The 19,979-nt window shown below is 54.8% G+C and overlaps 1 protein-coding gene across 1 annotated transcript in view; it reads left to right on the top strand.

Annotated features, from left to right (window-relative positions):
* CACNA1G (calcium voltage-gated channel subunit alpha1 G) overlaps positions 1-19,979 on the top strand; it is a 100,476-nt gene that overhangs the window by 34,404 nt on the left and 46,093 nt on the right. The window contains exons 11-19 of the mRNA XM_065735509.1: positions 8,068-8,219; positions 8,684-8,869; positions 9,892-10,006; positions 10,227-10,382; positions 13,899-13,967; positions 14,722-14,748; positions 15,992-16,085; positions 16,644-16,828; positions 16,976-17,422. Coding sequence (XP_065591581.1) covers positions 8,068-8,219; positions 8,684-8,869; positions 9,892-10,006; positions 10,227-10,382; positions 13,899-13,967; positions 14,722-14,748; positions 15,992-16,085; positions 16,644-16,828; positions 16,976-17,422 — 1,431 coding nt within the window. The remainder of the gene's footprint in view (positions 1-8,067; positions 8,220-8,683; positions 8,870-9,891; positions 10,007-10,226; positions 10,383-13,898; positions 13,968-14,721; positions 14,749-15,991; positions 16,086-16,643; positions 16,829-16,975; positions 17,423-19,979) is intronic.

The raw sequence follows: 19,979 nt of genomic DNA, 5'->3' as shown, positions 1-19,979 counted from the left end.
GGGACCCTGCAGGGGGACTCACAGAAAGCGATAACAGTTTGTATTCCTCCTCTGAGTGCATGGAAGGTGACAGCAGATCCACTGCACTGGGATTGTCCAGGGGCTTCAGGAGCTGCTGCTGCAGCTCCTGCTGTGCACGTGGGAGCCATCCTGTGGGAAGGATGGATGGATGGATAAGTAGATAGTTGGAGCAAGGGTAGATAGATGGACATGATGGAAGCTTGGAGGGATGGATGGATTGGATGTGCAAGCTCCTGGCTTGTTGCCTCAAGGGCAACAGTGCAACACCTTAATTCTTTGTCCTGGAGAAAATCCTGGCCTCTGCCCCACCAGCAGTGGGCCCTGGCAGGCAGGTGGATGGCAAAAGGCAGATTTTCATGGTGGTTTTCTGGTAACAAGGTGAAGGAAGCGGATGTGCGTGGGGGACTCCAGATCCTGTGGGTGGTTGCTTTCTCTGACAGTATTTTGAAGCTACTACTGTTCCAAATTCCTTTCTCCCAGGCACTTGGAGTGCATAGCTGAGCCTGTTTTTATTAGTTCATCTGCTCAGAGCGGCGGCAGAGAACAGAGAGGTGTTTTTCTGTTAACTTGAGAAGCTTATAGTCTGCAGTTTCATAATCTGACAGTTATGAGAGCAGGAATTGGAGTGGAGAAATGCTGGACCAGGCCTTTCTGCGGGGATGATAAACACTGAAACATGAGATTTTTCTTTTATAAAAGCCCTTCTTAAATGTGCAGGTGATCAGCCTCACCAAATTTATCTTCATTGGGTGATTATTTGCACAGAGGTGATGGGGCTCAAAGAACACTTGACTCCACGAATTCCAATATTAATCTTTCCGCTTACTTAATGAATATTTACCTTTTCGGATTTGTTTGGTTTGTTTCTTTTCTATGCAAGGCAGCCCTGGGCACACCAAGCTGTATTAGGATAAATACGTTCAGGACGTGTTTTATGGTGCTGTGTCAAAGGCACGGTGTTGAGGAGGAGGATGTGTGTGTGTGAGTGCCGTGGGCAGGATGCAGCCCCCGTGCCAGCAGCTGTGCCTCCAACGAGGGAGGAAGGCAGAGGTCCGGGCAGTGCCTGTGCTCTGCGTGTCACTGCTGCTGGGCAGCAGCGTGAAATTTTCCATCAGGGAGACGACAAGCAGATTGCTGCGGATTATTAATGAGTGCTAAGGAGCTTGTTTTCCTACGGAGACGGAGCGAAACGCAGGTAGAAACTGGTAGCTGTGGGCAGGGCAATAGAAAGGTGATCTCAGGGTAGGCTCTGGGGGATTTTGAATGCGCTGCTGAACCAATCTGATTCGCCTCAGGGACGCGGGTCCAAGCGCTGGGGCTTTGCAGAAGCTTGCTCTGCCACAGTGCAGGAGCGAGATGTGCTGCTGAAGCAGAGGGCTCCTGTGCTGTGCTGCCCTGGCCGTGGCTCTGAGCCAGGCTGCGCTGCACAGTGTGCTGATTTCTTTTTCTCAAGCCCTTCCCTGGGCTGAAATGCAGAGGCTCAGTGCAAGGCGCGATGCCGAGCTCCTCGGCAGGGGAAGGAATTCAGTGAGAGCTTCCTTAAGGAAGGGCTTGGGGTTTTGTTTTTGTTTTTGAAATCTGGTTCGCATTGAGCTGCCTGGCTGCTCTGATTTTCCTTGTCTGAACTCTCTCGGTATGAACTATTCCCCACATCTCCGTTTGTTTGAATAGCACTTGAATTTCAGCCGCTGTCTCTGCGGCATTTCACCATTGTTAATGAGAAGGAGACATGGTCCCAGCCCCAGGGCCTTCACCGGCCGCTCCAAAGCCACAGAGATCACAGAGTGAGGGATTGGACCTCAGCACAACCAAACCTGCGGGCTGTGGGAAGGAAGAGGAAATCAGTTCAGACCTCTACAGACCTTTTTATTTCTTTTTCTTTCCAGTTTTTGAAAGCAAATTGGAGGGGTTATGAGTGGGGAATGGCTCTTTGGGACAGCATCCAGGGACAGAGGCTCATGGCAGTGGGAGGCCGTGCTCAGAGGGAGGAGGAAGGGGCCCTGCGGAGGCTTTGAGCTCACAGCAGCAGTCCCTCTGTGTCCTGCTGCAGGTGCTGGGCTGCATGGAGGTACAGCCGGTGGAGCATCGTCAGCAGAGCCTCTGCCATCAATAGCGTCTGTGGCATGGAAATATCAACCATCTGTGCCACAGGGAAGCTTGCTGGCAGTATGGATTACAGTGCTGATTGGTGTACTCAGGAGAGGCTGCAGGACGTGGCAGCCTCCAGCTCAGCAGTCTCATTCTCGGGTATCCAGGGTGATGGAGAGGGGAGGGAGGGTCACTGAGCGCAGCTGTGTTAGGAAAGCTGCTGGCATGGAGCATGTTCAAACATCTGTACTAGTCACCCAAACTGCATTTGTGTACTTCTGCTTCTGCATGAAGTCAGTGTGAAAGGAAGAAGGGAGGTGATGGTTATTACCTGCCCAGAGACCTCAGGATTTGCTTAGGTTATGTCCCAGTCCATGTCCTGAGCCCCAGGCAGGCTGTGGCAGTGAGGTTCAGAAGCACTTTGGTCCCAGGAGGGCAGCTGCTGGGTTCTTGGCCAGGGAGGTGGTGGTCACCATCCCCAGAGCTGTTCAAGAAACCAAGCTGTGGCACTGAGGGATGTGCCTAGTGGTGTGGTCGTGATGGGCTGGTGGTTGGACCAGATGATGTTAGTGGATTTTTCCAACCTTTACGATTCTATGATTCCTTCTGGAGGCTGCTGTTTGGCCATCCCTGTGTGCCAGAACGGGGCCTTCCCAAGTGCTCCTCTGTCCCCTGAAGAGATGGTGGGGGATCATGTGAGCTCAGCCTGTGGGGTTCACACTGCTCGAGTCACCCTGACTGGTGGCGAGGTAGAACTTGGGTCATGTCCCACTGCTGCAGGGACTCAGAGACCAGTCCTGTCCCCGTGCAGCATCCATCCCAGCGGGCAGTGCCAGCTCTGCACCCACGTCAATGCCAGGCGGTGCTGGGCTCCCTTAACCCTATGCCTATCCCAACCTTTTCACTATGAAGCTTGCAATTTGATGATTCTCCCTGTAAATCTGATCTGTAAGCTTTTGATCTGGGGAGACACTCGTGCATGGGCATGTGTCCCTCTGTACCAAGGAGATTCCCTTCCCTGGGCAGAGCGTGCTCTCCCCAGGAGCCCACGAGGTCCCACATTCACGCACGTCTTTGCTTCCTGGAGACGGCTCTGCTTCCCCTTTGGTGCATGTCCCATGTCTCTATTTAACTCCATGACACATCTCCCAGCCCCGTGCCAGCTCATCCCAGCCAAGCTCCAAGCTCTGGCAGCAGCTGAGGGTTCCCCTCCCTCGGAAGCTGCTGGCTCGGAGCAGGCGACATCCCAATTTCGCAGCACTGCAGCTGCGTGGGGCACTCAGCTGTAGGAAAACAAGGTGCCCTATAGATCTGTGCATGTTGTATTCAATTAGCTCCTGCTTCAGCAGGAATTACTCTTATTAACGGTTTGTTGCTGGAGACCAGGGGAGTCAAATCGATGCTAATGGAAGGCATCAGAGCTGTTAATCACTGGGATTGCTGCCTTCAGAACCAGCCGGCTGTTTGTCACCGGGGGTAATCCCTTCTCTGGACCTCAGGGGTTCTCCCACTCCTCAGCACCGTGAGGGGCTTATGAGGTCTCATAGGAACCCACTGCCTGTTAATGGACTTGCTCCCAATCTCCTGCAGAGCAGAGTCCTCAGCTGCGTTCCCTGCAGCATCCTGCCGGTGCTGCAGGTTTAATCCCAGTTCTGGAGATGGAATCTTTTGAGAATTAGAAGAGATTTCACGCAGTGGGAAAACGTTTGAGCTCTTATCAGACAATTCACTCCTCTGCGTGCATTATGGATGAACGCATGCGGGTTTGCAACGTCCCCCAAAGTCTCCTCCAGCTCTGCGGACGGAGCTGGGGCCTCAGCCCTCCCCGCTGGGTTTGGCTGTGGGGTCGGAGCTCCTGTGTCCCACCCCACACAGCCGCTGGTTGAGCGCCTGCAGCAGACTCTGCTTGGAGGAATGGCACAAGATGAGTGTGCTGGGGATGGGCTCCGTCCCCGTGTGTTTGACACATCCCTGCTCTGCAGATATCGGGTGTTTCTGTCTGCTCAGCTCTGATGGCTGTGGCTGTGGCCCCCGGGTGGGACCCAGCACACAGAGGAGCCCGGGAGCAGCCCCGCTCCCAGCAAACGCACCCATTGCTGCTTCCTCTGTGCTCCCCTAGGCATCACCCTTCGTCTTCCCAGGTTCCCCGATGGAGGTCAGCCCGTGTCCCTGCTCAGCCCCACATTTCAGCTGTGTGTTATGAACGTGCTTTTGCTGATGGTAGGAAAGCACCAGCTTTCCCCCGCAGCTGCCTGTCAGCACCAGAGATGGCGTTCGGGGACCAGAAGGCGGTCTCAGCAGATCTGTGCAGGTGTACAGCCTTCCCCTTGCCTCTTTCTTTTTGCCCTCCCTCCCCTCGGTACCTCTCGAGTACTAATGGGGAGATAAGTTGGAAACTTGGTGGAGCTTAACTAGAAATAGAGGGCTTTAAACCTCAAGTGCTTACAAGGTGTGACCAAGTGGAAATGCAGCTTTTGTTCAGCTTAAGCTCCTCCGAAACCTGCGCGCAGGGATGAGCCGCTCCGTGTTTCTCTTGCATTTTCTGGGATAATATTCATCCTGAAATCTCAGGCTGGAAGAGATAAGGAGTTCAGGCAGAGCAGCTGCTGCAGCTCGGAGGAGTGGGTGCAGGGCTGCAGGGCAGGGCAGCACATGGCGATGCCCTTGGGCTCACAGTGGGGTTATGGGGAGGGTGCAGGGGCACAGCTGTAGGGAAACACACATTGGGGGGCCACGGGTGGAGGAGCCAAGTGTGAATCCTCTTCCAAGAGGGAAATTCTTCTCTTTAGCCATTTTGGCAAAGGATCTGCGGGGAAAGCCTCTCAGCACAGCTTGGACCTGGGCAGCGGGTAAATCCTTGTCCATCTGCTTCTCGCGGAAGCCAGCTGCCAGCTCTGAGTGACGGGCAGTCAGCGTGGGACAGAGCTTTTTGATGACTGATGCTTCTTTCCCTTCATCCAAATTCCTTACGTTTCACCCCAGGTCTTGATTGGGCCTTGGGGGGCACAGAGTGCATAGACCTGCACCCACAGGGAGAGCAGAGAGGTTTTGATGGGAGGGCATCAGGCTGAGGAGCAAGGAGGTTCACCTGTTCATGTGACCTGTTTGATATTTCTTATGTAAATATATATATATATATTATATATATATATATATATAAAATCTGCAAGTGATGACTCAGTAAAATGTTGGTGTTTCCTGGGAAATAGCTGAGGTCGTTATTTTCTTTCTGTGGTATTTTTCTCTCGTTGCCATGGAAATGCTTTCAGGAGGGTTCTGTTCTGCAGTCAGGGAATGGCTCAGGAGTTTGTGTGCTGTCCTGGATGTGCTCTGCAGGGCCCTCCCCCCCCTCCCCAGGCAGCTGCTGTGGGACAGAAGGCTTTTGGTGCTCTGTTTGGTTGTTGGGGTGATAATGGGAAGCTGCTCCTTGGCACGGCTCAGCCGCTCCAGGTGTGCCCACGTGGACCCTGTGCGTGCAGGTCCAGCAGTGCTGGGCAGTGCCCTGGAACTGTACAAGAGCCCGAGCTGGGAGGGACCCCTTAGGGACCATCAGTCCCAGCTCCTGGGTCGTGGTGTGGTGTTTTGCTGTCATGGCTGGAGGAAGGCAGGAGCTGAAGCCTCATAAGCTCTCTGCAAAGTGTGCCAGGGTGTTTGGTGCATCCCATCACTCAGCTGTGGGAAATGGGGAGCACAGCCCACATGTGCAGGGGATCGGGCTCAGGGTGCTCCCCCAAACCTGCACGGGGGAAGGGATGTGAATGGGATGGGTGTTTTCCTTCTGCTGCCGCAGAGTTCAGGGCGTTCTGAGTGTCGTGTCCCCAGCCCACCTCGCCCCTCCCGTGCCCCTCTCCCCACTGTGTTACTTTGCTGCACGGTGTTTGTTTGCTGCTTCTCCTGTTTTATGCACTGCCAGCTCTCATCAACACGCCGTGCAGTGCAGCAGCACACTGACACCGTGCAAACACAGAGCTAACAGGGGGTGATGTATCCAGGGCACCACGTCTGTGTGTCCGGTGGGGAGAGTGTCCTGGAGACACGATTCTGGATTGATGGAGGGCGACCGACGCCTCGTGCCTGCATCTCGCTCCTTCTGGGGGCTGCTCCCTTAATCATAGGATGTTTTCCTTCTAATTAGTCACTGCTGATGATGAGGAGATTAGCAGACTTCACTTTATATATATATATTTATTTATATATAAATACATTATCTGAGATATTTGAAGCATCCATTTGGACATTTTGTGAGCAGAAGTTTCTGTGTTCTTCTTCAGGCTGACTTATTTATATTTTCCAGTTTCAATCTGTGGTACAGAGAAAATGGATAAGGGGACAGGGGCTGACGTGGAGGGCAGGGCCACACGGAGTCGGCCCCATCTGAAACTCTCCTGTCTAGTTTGAGATGACAGTTTTAATTCCCACTGGGGGAAAAATCACTTCCCTGCTGGATTTCAATGCTGCCATAGGAGGGATGCTCCAGACACAGGCTGTGATTCCCCGAAGGCAGCAGCACCTTCTGAGCAGCCTCGTTATCTCTGTGTGTCTGTGGCTCCTTGGGAATCCCATAGCTGGGGCTGGGCAGTGCCCCCGGGGTGCGGATCCCCGCAGGGTGAGCATCCCCCCAGGTGGGCACACAGCTCAGCCCACCTCCATCCCCACGGATCATTCCCGGGTGTGCCAAGGCACTGCTCCTGGCACAGCAGCAATGTGTCCCCTGGAAGGGACACGGAGCTGAGTGAGCCCCGTGAGCTGCAGCATGGGAATCACGCACATGGGAGCACCCCAAGGAAACCCTGCCCAAATTCACAGCACCCCATCCGCTGCCCTGGGGCTGCAGAATAATTCCTTGGGGTGCTCCTTCCCTGCGGCAGCACTGGGCTGTGCTGGGGATGCACTGGGAGAGCAGGCTTCCCTGCCTATTTCCCTTGATGGTGTCAGGTGTGTGCCTGGCTGATGCTAGCCAAGGGGATGCTCATCAGCAGGATGTTTAGGATGCAGGAAGCATTCAAATCCCCCTTTCTCCTTTTCAATTGCTTTTCTCTGTTGATGCTGCCGTTTCCTACTCTGCCACCTGGGGACCGCTGCTTTGTCATCACAAGGTCCCACCAGGACCACTGTGCATCCTCAGGGACTGCGGCGCTGCTGCGATAACAGAGCAGTTTGGATCTCCAGCTGCCACCACGTTGGGGTGGAGGAACCTGAGCTAAAAGGGCCTGGCCAGCCGTGCCTGGAGACTTCAACGCACAGAAACAGCAGTGGCTGGAAGTCCACGGGGATGTAACTGTTTACCAGACAGCATATAACTATAAAACCTTTGGTTTCTCCTGTCCCTGAAGCACAGCCGATGACGCTCTGAGCAAGATGGTGACACCAAACCTTTGGGCTGGGTCCTGCAGCTCATGTGGCCCAGGGCTGTGCTTGTGGCTGTGCTTTGGGGTTAAACGGGGCTCTGGGGTTGCCAGCCTGCTCCCGATGATGCTGGTGGTGAAGTCTGATCCCAAACAGACTGCAGCACCCATTTTATCTTCTGCCATATGTTTTCCAATGATGCCCACCCACCCGGCACAGAAAGCGCAGCGCTCGGTGTCTGCAGGCATTGTTGGGAACCCCCTGTGAAGTATGTTAGGAAGCTGTGACAGGCGTTCATTGAGGCCCAGGATTGCTGGAAATCCGTTTCTTGGGTTTCCTCGTACCACCGCTTTTAGGTTGCCTGACTGAAACACCGGGATGGGGCCCATTCTGCAGTAGTGGTGTTCAGGTCTCCTGATGATGAGATTCTTGGAGGTATTTCAGTTGTAGTATCCAAAGCCTTCACTCTCAAAAAGCGTAGTTTAAGTCTTTGGGTGAGATATAAGAGCACTCAGCTCGTGGCACTTGGACATAAACCTACTACCAACACTGTGGTTTGTGTGAAGTGCACATCTGGATTTACTTCCTCAATTTCCTCCCCTTCTTTCCCAGCCAGAGGAGCTCACCAACGCCTTGGAGATCAGCAACATCGTCTTCACAAGCCTCTTTGCCCTGGAGATGCTGCTCAAAGTCCTCGTTTACGGCCCCTTTGGCTACATTAAGAACCCATACAACATCTTTGATGGGATCATCGTGGTGATTAGGTACAAACCTAGAGCTGTCTTTACATGCGTTTCCCTTCGTTAAGATGGAACGTAATGGTGAGTGGGCATAAATGCCTTCCTGTGACACTTCCCTCCGCTGTAAGTTAACACAATTAGACACCATTGCTACTGAGGGGTCTTGGGGTTATTTTCTGGTCATTTCAGAGAGAGGCCCATGCAGACAGCTATCCATCTTGGGCGGGTCTAGGTCCCAACTGGCACAGTCAGTGCCCAGTTAAGTAACTGCTTTTGGGCACGTACGGGGACTGTGGTTGCAGCTGGGGGCTTCTGGCCCTGGTGGGGCTCAGCTCCAGGAGGCACCAAGAGCTCCTCTCAGCCTGGGGAGGGCTTCCCACCCCCCATCTCTTTTCCCTCCGAATTCCCCCCTCTCCTTCGCTTCTTCTCCCCATGCCTTCACGCCAGATGTTCTCTACCCATCCCACAATGAGCTCTTTTCCTCTCAGCGTGTGGGAGATCGTGGGGCAGCAAGGCGGGGGGCTGTCGGTGCTGCGGACCTTCCGGCTCATGAGGGTTCTGAAGCTGGTGCGCTTCATGCCGGCCCTGCAGCGGCAGCTTGTCGTCCTCATGAAGACCATGGACAACGTGGCCACCTTCTGCATGCTGCTGATGCTCTTCATCTTCATATTTAGGTGGGTGCTCAGTGGGATCCCATGGGGATGTGAAAGGACTGTGCTTGGGCGTTTCGGAGCTCAGAATCCCAGAGCTGCGCTGGCAGTGGCTTGATGACAATCTTCTTTTAATTCCGGCCAAATGAGACATCTGTCTTTGCGAGATGATTTGCAAGGGAAATCCTTCATCTGGATGATTCCTTGTCACCACCCCAAGACATCTGTCCCGTTAGCAGATGAGCCTGGTGCTGAAAGAACTGTCAAGGAGGAGGGCAGCGTTCCTAAAGTAAAGCCAGCAGAAGCGGTGCCCGTGCTCTGGCACAGCCTCTTCAGGGAAGTGAAGTTCTGCAGTGGGAATGGGAGAAGTAGGTCTGGGGTAGCCCCACAGTCGTGGATTTGGGTCTGGCTTTCAGCTGGAGCTTTGGGACGGCCCCTGCCCCGCTGCTCCAGTGCTGCGAGGCTGGGAGAGGCTCTGCTCTGTGCAGTGATGATCCTTTTGTAGGGGCGGCATTTTGCTCCGAAGCACTGTTCTGTGCTGCGATGCCGAACAGAGCTGTGAATAATGCGATTGTTTGGGTTACTGGCCGAGAGCAGGGAAAACAAATTATTCCTTCAGCATCAACCTGAAATGAAAGGTATTCTGTTCTCATGTCAGAATCGGGTCGGGCGTGGCAGCCCCCTGGCGCGCTCCGTTCAGGCTGCTCGCAGGAGCCCTTTTTGTCTTCCCAGCTCCATTTAAGCCCGTTTTGCTGAAAGCTGTGTCATCGCAAAGCAGAAAGTCAAAACATTTTGTTTAGAAAGAGTTGAAACAAAATGTTGTGACTAACGGAGCACAAAGGAAAAGAAAGGGAAGGAGCGGGCTCGCTTTGCAAAGCCGTGTGACAGATTTGACCCAAATTCATTATCGGTTTGCACGTCGCCGAGGTGTGTTTTTCAGTGAAGGAATGACTCGTCTCTTTAAGCAGTGACATGGAAGGGCCCCGCCGGAGCTGGGGGCAGTGGCAGCAGCACCGCCCTGGCCCAGCCCTGTGCTCTCCTTGCAGCATCCTGGGGATGCACCTCTTTGGCTGTAAGTTCGCCTCTGAGCGGGACGGCGACACGCTGCCCGACAGGAAGAACTTTGACTCCCTGCTCTGGGCCATCGTCACCGTTTTCCAGGTACTGCCTGACCCGTGTTGCTTTCTGGGGCTGCGGGGCTGGGGTGGCTGCAGCACAGCTTGCTGGAGCACTCAGTGCAGAGGCACTGGGGTGCACTGGAATGCGGCCGTTAGTTACAGCTCAGGTCGTATGCCAAGCGTGGGCTGCCTGCCTGCGGACTGCTCACCCTGCCCAGCATGCTGCTCTCTGTCTCCACGCTCCTGAGATGTTTTCTCTGCAGATTTTGACCCAGGAAGACTGGAACAAGGTCCTCTACAACGGCATGGCATCCACCTCCTCCTGGGCAGCGCTCTACTTCATCGCCCTCATGACGTTTGGGAATTACGTTCTCTTCAACCTGCTGGTGGCCATCCTGGTGGAGGGTTTCCAGACAGAGGTAATGTTCTCGTGCCTTTGCTGCCTTTGAAAGTTTCAGGGCCTGTGGAACTGCTGCAGGAATTGGATTTCAGAAGTGGGCAGCAGTACATTTACCAGAGTGGTACATGAAAAGAAGTGGGGAAAAATATGAGGCCTCTCTTTTTTTTTTTTTCTCCTTCTTTCTGCTGAGCCGAGGTACAGTTTAATACAGCAAGTCCTTTAAATGAAGGGCTTAAATGAAAAGCATTGTTAGCATTAATGCAGGAGGGAGAACTCGGCGGTGAGTCAGGCACTGCAGATGGGATAACTGCTATGACAGTGCCTTTGAAACAGCTCTCTCCGTGTTTGTGAGCCAGATTAAAACCCTTCCTGAAAACTTAACGCAGGCTGCTGGGAGATTAGGAGCGTGATTAACTTCTTTGGCGGCGTGTGCACATGGAGCTCCTCCTGCTTCCAGCACAGCAATGCTCTCCATTTTAAGGCACCTGAGTCCTCATCCCTGCCAGCTCCACTCGGCACCCAGGGTGCTGCGGGCTTTTGGAAGGGGGGGTTAGCTCAGAGCCGCAGTTTCTGTGTCTGAGCTGTGCAGTTGGGAGCTGGACCCCGAAGCGAGGACCTGCGGTGCCCACCCACCCCATCCCACCCCATCCCCAGAGTGCTGAGGGATGGGGGACTGCATCCTGCCACGGAGCAGAGGGGAGCAGCAGCCCAGAGCTGTCCACTGGGACTGTTTATATGGCCATGCTTTCACCCACTGCCTCCGCTGCTGATAAGTGAGCTGGAACAGTGGGATATTATTTAAGATTTGTTACTCGTGTGTCCTAATATCCTCCCAGCCTGTGAACAGCTATGCACAGAACCGTATTTATTTTTATTATTGTTATTATTTTTGCAGTGCAATCTAGAGTTACATTAATGGAATTGTACCAGGAGATAGCTAGAAGAAATTCTCTCATTTTTCTGTATCGTCTCTCCCTGTGTCGACGTTTTTTTTTTTGTTTAATTGTTGCTGCTGTGGCCGTTTCTCTCTGTAAGCCCCTCTCACCACTCAGCCTGCAGGGCAGGTCACTGCCAGGGTCTCCTCCATAGCTCAGTGTTCCTTTGCCCGAGTGAGAAGAGGTAGAGGGCTCCTTGTCTGCTTGCGAGAGCGATGACGGCTTCGAAACCGAACCTTTGTCCGTTCAGCTGAGCAGATTGATTCTCTGAAGGTCACCTGAGTGGCAGAGCCCCGTGTCTCGCCCAAGGCTCAGCCCTGCAGTGCAGCCACCCCTTCCCGAGGTCCCTGGGGGAGGTGACCCCCCCATCCTCCCCTCCCCCCCCCAGCCCTGCCGCCTGGTTTGGTGCTGGGGCACGTGGCACTCTGCTTGCTTCTGGCTGGCAGCGGTTTCCCCGCTCGCTTGCAGCCAGCTGGCACCGCTCGCTGCCGTTCCCAGGAGCGCAGCTTTACGGGTTCGCCTTCGTTGCGCCGGCGCCGAGAGGCGAGCACAGGGCGCTGGAGCACGACCCAAAGCCCACAGCCCCGCGGGCACCAGCTCTGCCCAACCTCCGCCGTTCTGACGGCCTTGCACCTGATCCGTGCAATCAACCGCTTTGCTTACAGCGCTGCTTCACATCGCAGGCTTTTAGAGCGGTGCTCTACTCATCATCTTCCTTCCACGTCCTTGTCGTTCTGAGCTCCCAGTGCTCCTCTGCTAAATGGGAACGTGTGAAGGAGGGAGCTCAGCGGGAGCCGCTGGGGCTGGGAGGGATGCAGCACAGCCACAGCACCCGGAGCTCAGTGCCCCACAGCCCTGCAGCTCCTGCACGCCTCTCCTGGGTTTTACCAGCGAGCACACAAAGGATCCTCTCCTCAGCAAAATGAATGCAGAGATCATCTCTCCCTGTAAACAAACCCCGCGTCCCTGTCCAGCCCTTGCACTCGACCCTTCGTCTGAGCGAGGTGTTTTTCCGTTCTCCTTCAGCTTTCCGGGCTGAAACACAATCTCAGGGCGGCCGCCTTTATCTCCCCAGTCCTTGACTGCCTTTCCTCAATCTGCAAGCACCTCGTTAATTTTAGTGCGTGGCTTTGCAGCCCCAGTTGCTAGGCAGCGAATGTATATAAGCAATCGGGAACGAAGAAGGACCTGCTCCAAACTTTGAATATGGAGCAATATATTTTGCCGGGTGGACTTTCTTTCCCTATTTTTTCTTTTTTTTTGGTACCCTGCTGCTCTCGTGCCAGAGGTGCATTTGGGGCTTGACGCAACGTGGCTATTTTTGGGCGCGCGATTGAGCGCGGGCTGGGCGTTGTGTAGGGACGGTGAGTGAGCAGGGGACCCCATCTGATGGAGCTGCTCATTTGAAATCGCTGCCTGAGCACAGGTCTCTGCCCTGGGGATTGCTCTCTGAAGCAAACAATGGCTCCTCTCTGTCAGACACAAAGCTCCTCTCGCGAGGGACTCCCTGACAGCGTTATCTCCAACGCGTGTTCTTCCATTGGCGATCCTCCCGGCCTCGTCTTCCCCCGTCCCCTCTCCCAGCTCTGCCCCTTTCCCTGCCTCGTGCCCCCGTTGCTCCGTGCCACCCTGGGGTTACCCCAGCCCCACTCTCACCCTGCAGCTGTTGCAGTGCTCCGGCTGCAGTGGCAGAGCCCGCAGAAAGCAGTGCTTGGCCTTCAAACAAAGGATTGAAGCCCGTTTTCCCCCCCGTGGAAATTTTTGGATGGTGTTTTCGTTACGTCCCGTATCTTCTGCAGCCCTATTGGTTTCATTGGGATTGTCTTTGTGAAGGAAAAGTGTTTCCACGTTTTCTTTTGATGGCTTTTACACCTCTTTCTCTCTTAAAAAGACTTTAAATTAAGTGTCCATGGCTGGAAAGACCCCGTGTCCCATTCAGACCCCAAAACCCATCAGAGAGTCATAGAAAATCCCAAGTTGTTAGGGATCTGTCTTAAACTCTCCACCCCCGCTGGGAGCAGGGTGAGTTCCCGTGTGTGGGGCACAGGCTGCAGCAGCACGGCTTCGTCCTCGAGGAGCAGTGAGGGTGAGCAGTGAGCGTGCCCAGGGCTGTGCGTCACACCCTGCACTGGTGAGCCACGAGTTGTGGTGCTTCCCCAGCAGAGCTGGGAGGCACCGAGTTCTGGGGCAGGAGGTATTTCACCTGGCTGCAGGAGGGCCGATGTTGTGTTAATCAAACATTCATTAAAAGCCTCCGTTGCTGCCTAATGATGGCATAATAAATAAAGATCCCATTATGCAGCTGCAAAAAGAAAAGGAGAAATCGTGTTTTCGATAATTAGCTGGTGTTTCATTAGCACAATTATCACTTCGGAGCTGCATCAAGCTCTCTGTCTGAAACACTTAATTTAAAGGTAAGGCTGTCCTCGTCGGGGCTGCTCCCCCTGGCTCTCGGTCGCGGCCGCCCGCTGCCCTTCCCCATCTCCTCCTGTCTCTCCTCGTGTTTTTTCTTTACTTCCCTCTCATTTCTGCTGTCGAAACTGTGAAAATTGAACCCTCCTTCCCCTTCCTCCCCCCTCCCTGCCCTGTTTCTCCTTCAGGAGATCTCCAAGCGGGACGATGCCGGCGGGCAGCTGAGCTGTATTCAGCTGCCGGGCGACTCGGCAGCGGTACGTACGGCCACGCATGAGCCCCCCACGCCCCCGTGGTTGTGTCCCTCGTGGTGCCTGGTCACACCCCATGCTGCCGTCCTCATCGTCATAGCCGTCGTGCTGTCGGCGGTTATCGGGGTGGTGTCATTCTTTTCTTTTTGTCGTCCTCACTGTTGGGTCAGCCTCGGTTTTAAGTCCCTTTCTTCTCCAGGGGAGCTGGAGGAATGAAGGTGGGTGCTCTGGGGAGCAGGGTGGCTCTGGGACCAGCTCCCTGTGCTTCCAGCAGATGGGATCAAAGCAGCGCTCCCACCCGCAGAGGTGGGGTGGTCCCCAGGCACGGCTGGTCCCTGCGTCCCACGCGGGGCACGGAAGGGACCTGGAATCAAATTGGAGCGTGCGAGAGCCCCGTGCTCTGTAGGGTGAGGTTGGTCAGAGACAGCAGTTGCGGGGAGATCCCCAAGCTTCCCAGGATGAGGGTTGAGATGTGGGGTTGAGATGTTCAGGGGGCTGAGGACACCCACGTCCCACAAGTGCAGCACTCTGAGCCGTGCTCTGCTGCTGGCTCCGTGTTTCTCTTCACCTTCCCCTTCTGCCCTCTCCGAGAAGTCTGGCTCTTCCTTCAGCACAACACCCTTTCCTGCCACATCCAAATGCATCCCGTCACCGGGGGTGCACGCTGGCAGTCACTGTGCCCTGGGGTCCCTCTGGACATGTCCTCCTTTCCCAGAAGGATCGTAACTTCCTCTTCTCTCACAACCCCTTTTCTATCCAGAAAGGCAAGCTGGGAGTGCAGGAGCAGGTAACGGGCAGCACGCTGGGGCTGGCACTCACTGCTTGCAGGAGATGCTTCTGCCCACACATGTGAGGTTTGGTGCTGGGGGAGTCCCCATGCAGCTCTGCTTTCCCATCTCTGCACATGCTGTGCACCCTCACACTTTCCTCTGCGCTGTTGCAGAGCGCTCCAGAAATGCTGCCCCGTGCTGCTGTGCTCCGCTGTGGGCTGGGCCCCACTGGGTTTTCCCCCTGCCCGACACCCGAGCACCAAACCTCCGTGGGGCACCGATGACAGCTTGGCCTTGGTGGGGTTCCGGGCTCCCCGTTCCTTCCAGCTAAGAGAGACTTTGCTTGGCTTCCACCCCAGCACCCTCCCTTCTTCCCTCCCCTCTCCCTTCCCTCCCGATGTGCATCACGCCGGGGTTTAGTGCCATTTGCCAGAAAAGCATTTTCAGCCCTAAATCCTCCTCTGGTGGATTGGCGTGGTTCTGGCAAGCACCTTCTCCCGCCGGATGGACGCTCACTATACCACACCCTAAGCACCTTTCTGCAGAGCCAATGGACAGAAGCGTGCAGGGGGGTCCCTCGCCGGGTGCGTGCCGTGAGATGGAGCGAGCACGTTGTGAGCCGTGTAAACCTCACCCCCTCTCCTGGGGCTGAGCGTGGGTTCTCAGCAGCTCTCAGGATTCAAAATCCATGTCAATCCCCCAAACCTCTGTTGTATTGCAGCGGGACATGCTGCCCACCCAGGGGCAGACATTGGATCCTCTCTGCACCGCTGGGGCTTGCATCACCGTGTGCCCATGGCTGCATTGCAAAGTCAGCGTCCTGAGTCCGTGGTGGCTTCTTTAAACACCACCAGAACGTCGCAGGGTTGCTCACACACGGGGAGTTTCAAGCCATGGTGTAGAAATTGAGAGCGATGAGCAGGGTCAGCCTTTGTCCTGACGTTGCTCATCACTCCTTAGCATCGGCGTGCAATTCCTGCAGCACAAAAACATGAGCAATGTATTTCTTATTTTTTATTTCCCTGATCCCTTTCCGGGGCTGTGTTTGGAATCAGAGGCAGCCAGCCTTCCTGGTAGGAGGTTAATTAGTCTGTGGTATAAATATGTGCATGCCTCATTTTGTGAAAGGTGGTGTTGCATCGTGGTACACAGCTCGGTGGATCTGTAGGTGTGGTGTTGGTGATGGGGTCTCATGTGTCCGAGGGGTGTTGGTGTGGGTGGCCCCTCAACCATCCTTGCTGAAGTGCTCTTTTACTGCAGGGTGATGCATCCAAGTCCGACTCAGAGGGCGAGCTCTTCCTCCGCAGTCTGGAAGAGGAAGGTGGACTGAAGAAAAACCTGTCAAACCCAGTCTGTGAGTACAGACCCCGGGACACCTGCCCTGCTGCGCAGCACCCTCTGCTGTGAGAACAATGTGTCCTGGGTGGGAAATCCCTCCTGGGGACAATGCCTTCGTTTCAGCAGGGGCACACTGTTGAGCTGAAGGCTGTGCTGCAGGGGTGGGAGCGTGTGCTGAGGCAAAGGAAATGCGATGGTGTTCAGATCTGAGATCCGTATGATTGGATTGTCCTCATGGGGGCACAAGTGGAGGAGCACTCAGAGTGTGGGAAGGAGAGGAGGCAGGGCGCCCAGTGTGGGCAGGGGTCTGCAAAGAACAGGTGGGCGCTGGTGGAGGGTTGGGGGCCATATGTAAAGAGCCTGCTCTCTTCATTGGTACCCAATCCCCTTCTCAGCATCCTGCTCTTCCCTGCCATGCAGTTGGACAGCTCTCAGCCCCTATATGGCTTTTAGACCCCCCTTCCTCCTGATGTATGGAGGAGAAACACACTGTGCAGCTGCTCTGCCCACTCAAGGGCAGGCTGTGTGTGTGCCCACAGTGGTGGGACCCTAAAACCAGCCTCATGGCTTCCAGTGATGGCCCTGAGCGAGCACCCAGAGCTGAAGAAAAGCCTCACCCCACCGCTCATCATCCACACTGCGGCCACGCCGATGCCCATGCCCAAGAGCGCCGTGTTTGGGGATGCTGCGCAGGGCTCTGAGTCGCGCCGGGCCAGTGGCGTCTCCATGGACCCAGCTGCCTACGAGCTCAAATCCCCGGTAAGGACTCGAGCATCCTGCGGTCGCCCGATGAGCATTCGTGGGGCACTCGTGGCAGCTCTGTGCAGTGTCCATCTGCCCATCCAAGCCATGAGAACGGCCTGGCACGGGTGGGTGGTTCGGACTGACGCCGTCCCTGTCCCGCAGCCCAGCGCCCGCAGCTCCCCGCACAGCCCCTGGAGTGCTGGCAGCAGCTGGCCCAGCCGCCGCTCCAGCTGGAACAGCATCGGCCGTGCGCCCAGCCTCAAGCGGAGGGGCCAGAGCAGCGAGCGCAGGTCCCTGCTCTCCGGGGAGGGCAAGGAGAGCTCAGAGGATGGGGAGAGCTCGGATGAGGAGCGCTCCAGCCGGGCCGGCAGCGTCAACGGCTCCTTACCTCATCGCATGGAGTCCCTGGAAGCAAAGGGCTCCTTCGACCTCCAGGACACCCTGCAGGTGCCTTCGCTGTACCGGACCAGCAGCATGCACAGCAGCCGCACCTCCACCTCCGAGCACCAGGACTGCAATGGGAAAACCTCTCCCGGGCTGCTGGTCCATCAGCTCCACCTGGACGAGCCTCGGCCGGACTGCGATGACGCCGACGATGAAGGCAACATGGTAAGGAAGTGCCAAATGCTTGGTTGGTTTGTTGGTTTGTTTTGCTCATCCAAGTGATTTCTGTAGCCCTTGGGAGCCATGGGCAAGGCAGAGCCTGGGTGTCACCACCACTCCAGCTGGGGGTCACCAGGAGCAGTGTGGGTGGTGGCGTTACATTGAGCGTGTCAGTGCTGTATGAGAGCATTCAGGATGGAGACATCAGGTTCAGTCAAATGCACGGAGCCATGGCTATGTTGGCCACAATCCCTGGAGGTAATGGAGGTGTGTGGACGGGACGCTAAGGACGTGGTTTAGTGATGGCACTCGGTCAGGCTGAACTTGGTGATCTTGAGGGTCTTTTCCAGCCTAGCCAGTTCTACGATTTGACTCTATGATTGCACGACTCTGTTTTGTCCCTTTTTCATTTTTAATAAGTAAACATCCCTGCTCGCCAGCCACTATTTGGATTTCAGCTCCCATCTGTAGGAGCAATCTCTGTTGACATCAACAGGCGGTGCAGAGGCAAGGTTTGGCCCACAAGTCCCGTGGAGGCATTAGTCCTGCAGAGATGCTGATAATTTCAAAAGCTTTGCATTAATTTCAATATGAAGAGGCATTAGCCCATGAGTGTCTCTCTTTCACAGGCCTGAAAAGTGCTATTTAGGAAATGTTAGCTAAAAGCGTGGCAGCAGGAGAAGAAAAATCAGCTGTAATTTTGAGCTGATTAGAGCAGAAGATAGTAGAGCAGCATCCCCAGCTTTGCATATTCTCTGCATCTGCACTTTCAAATCACTGCATGTAATTTGCCACGTGCTGCCTCTGCCCAAATAGTGTAAATGCCACCAGAGTGGGCAGTCAGGGATCACGAGGCGGTGTGGTTGGAGCCTCAGGACACGTTCGTTTTGGGGTGTCTCCATCTCTTGAGGGTTCTTGCCTTGTTCTGTGGGTTGGAAGGTGCAGTGGTCGGGCGGGTTGTTTGCTGGGCTGCTGATGGGGTTTGGGTACAGCCACGTGACGGTAACCGGGGCAGTAATGGCAGCATGAGGGCTGTAGCTTTTGGGCATGATTTTTCTGTATTTCACTGAGTTTGTTGAATGAAAATGGGATTTGGAGCATGTGAAAGGATGTGAAAGGCAGCAGTGACTCCAGAGGGCAACCGGGAGGAGAAAGAGAGCTTGTGCTGGCAGAATAGAGTCGCTCAGCTGTAAATCGCCTTTAAAACAAGCCATTATCCCATTACATCTCCAGCATGGATCCTCAGCCTGGGATTTTTACTGATTGTCTTAACCTGGTTTTTAACCTCCATAAAACAAATTGAATTTTTAAGAAAAGGAGTGGTAATTATTTTCAGAAAAAACAGCATTATGAGTGATGGAGAGGCCACACTTTCTATAGCTGCCTAGGGATGGTTTTTATGGCCAACATGTGCTGATTTGTGGGTTCACATCCCCTGTGGGTCCCTTTCTTCCCTCAGCGTTGGGCAGCTCATGGTGAGACACATCCCTCCTGCCCTCCTGTCCCAGCCCCACCTCTCCCCACTCGCTGCTCAATCAGGTGCACACCTTTCATCTTTATCATGGTGGCTGTTTTCAGTGGAAACCAGAAGTCTTCTCCTCTTCCCACGTGCTGAACTCGGACCACGCAGGGTTAGACCAAAACTCCTTGAATTTCAAACGTGTGGGGAAGGGACAGGCAAAGCCAGGTTGCAGAGCATGCCCTGTGCCCGTGCATCTGCACGTGGCAGCTGGGACATCCTCAGCAGCTGCTGCTGTTCCCCGTGCTCTGAGATGTGATCTCACTGCAGATCACTACAGCAGACGGATCAGAAAATACCGCTTCCATCCGTGCCACAGGTCCCCAGGCTGAGGAGCTGTCCCTTGTGATTTCCCCCTGACATTCTGGGGTTCTCTTTGCCCCCGTGTGAGCCTTGGTAAAGTCAGACAAAGAGGTCATTATTTTGTTAAAGGGAAAAAAATAAATTAGCACTCCTTTACCAGCAGAAGAAGAAAAGAACTCAACTGTTATTCAGATCAAAGCGATCCTAAATATGCCCTTCTGCAACAAAGCTCAGTGAGCTCTCCTTGCTGGATGGCTTTGATTGCTGCCACACAGAAATAAAGGGCAGTGTGAAGGCTGCGTTTGGATCTGCCAGACTCCTGTTGTATCAGAGCTGCCCCACTGCCGTCAGTGAGGTTATCCTTCGTGCTGAGTGTGGCCCCTGCCTGCTCTTCACCCCCAAAGTACAAAATCAGGGGAACAAAGTCTGTTCTTCAGGGCACAAATGTAGACAAGGAGATGAGCCGTGCAAACCCAGCCAGGCAGCAGATCTGTACCTCTCTGAGCTGGGATCTGCTGCCTGTGGGGTCTGCATAGCAGGACCTGGGGTCGGGGTCTGTGCTGGGGGGCCTGGGCTGTGTCCTCAGTCCCTGCTTGTGCCAGCTGCAAAGCTTCAGTACCCCGGAAAGGGAAGAAAAACCCAAATGCTGAGTGCTCTGTGTGGGACTGAGGAGAGTACCCAGTGTGACCCCTCCTCCCAGGGGCAAAATCCCCTTTGCAGTCGCGGCTCTGATCCTCTCTG

Source organism: Cyrtonyx montezumae, unplaced genomic scaffold (genome assembly GCF_038088225.1).
Source record: "Cyrtonyx montezumae isolate F1298 unplaced genomic scaffold, pur_monq_1.0 scaffold_19, whole genome shotgun sequence".
NCBI lineage: Eukaryota > Metazoa > Chordata > Aves > Galliformes > Odontophoridae > Cyrtonyx > Cyrtonyx montezumae.
Note: the sequence above shows the minus strand (reverse complement) of the source record. Positions and strands in the feature narration are given on the sequence as shown.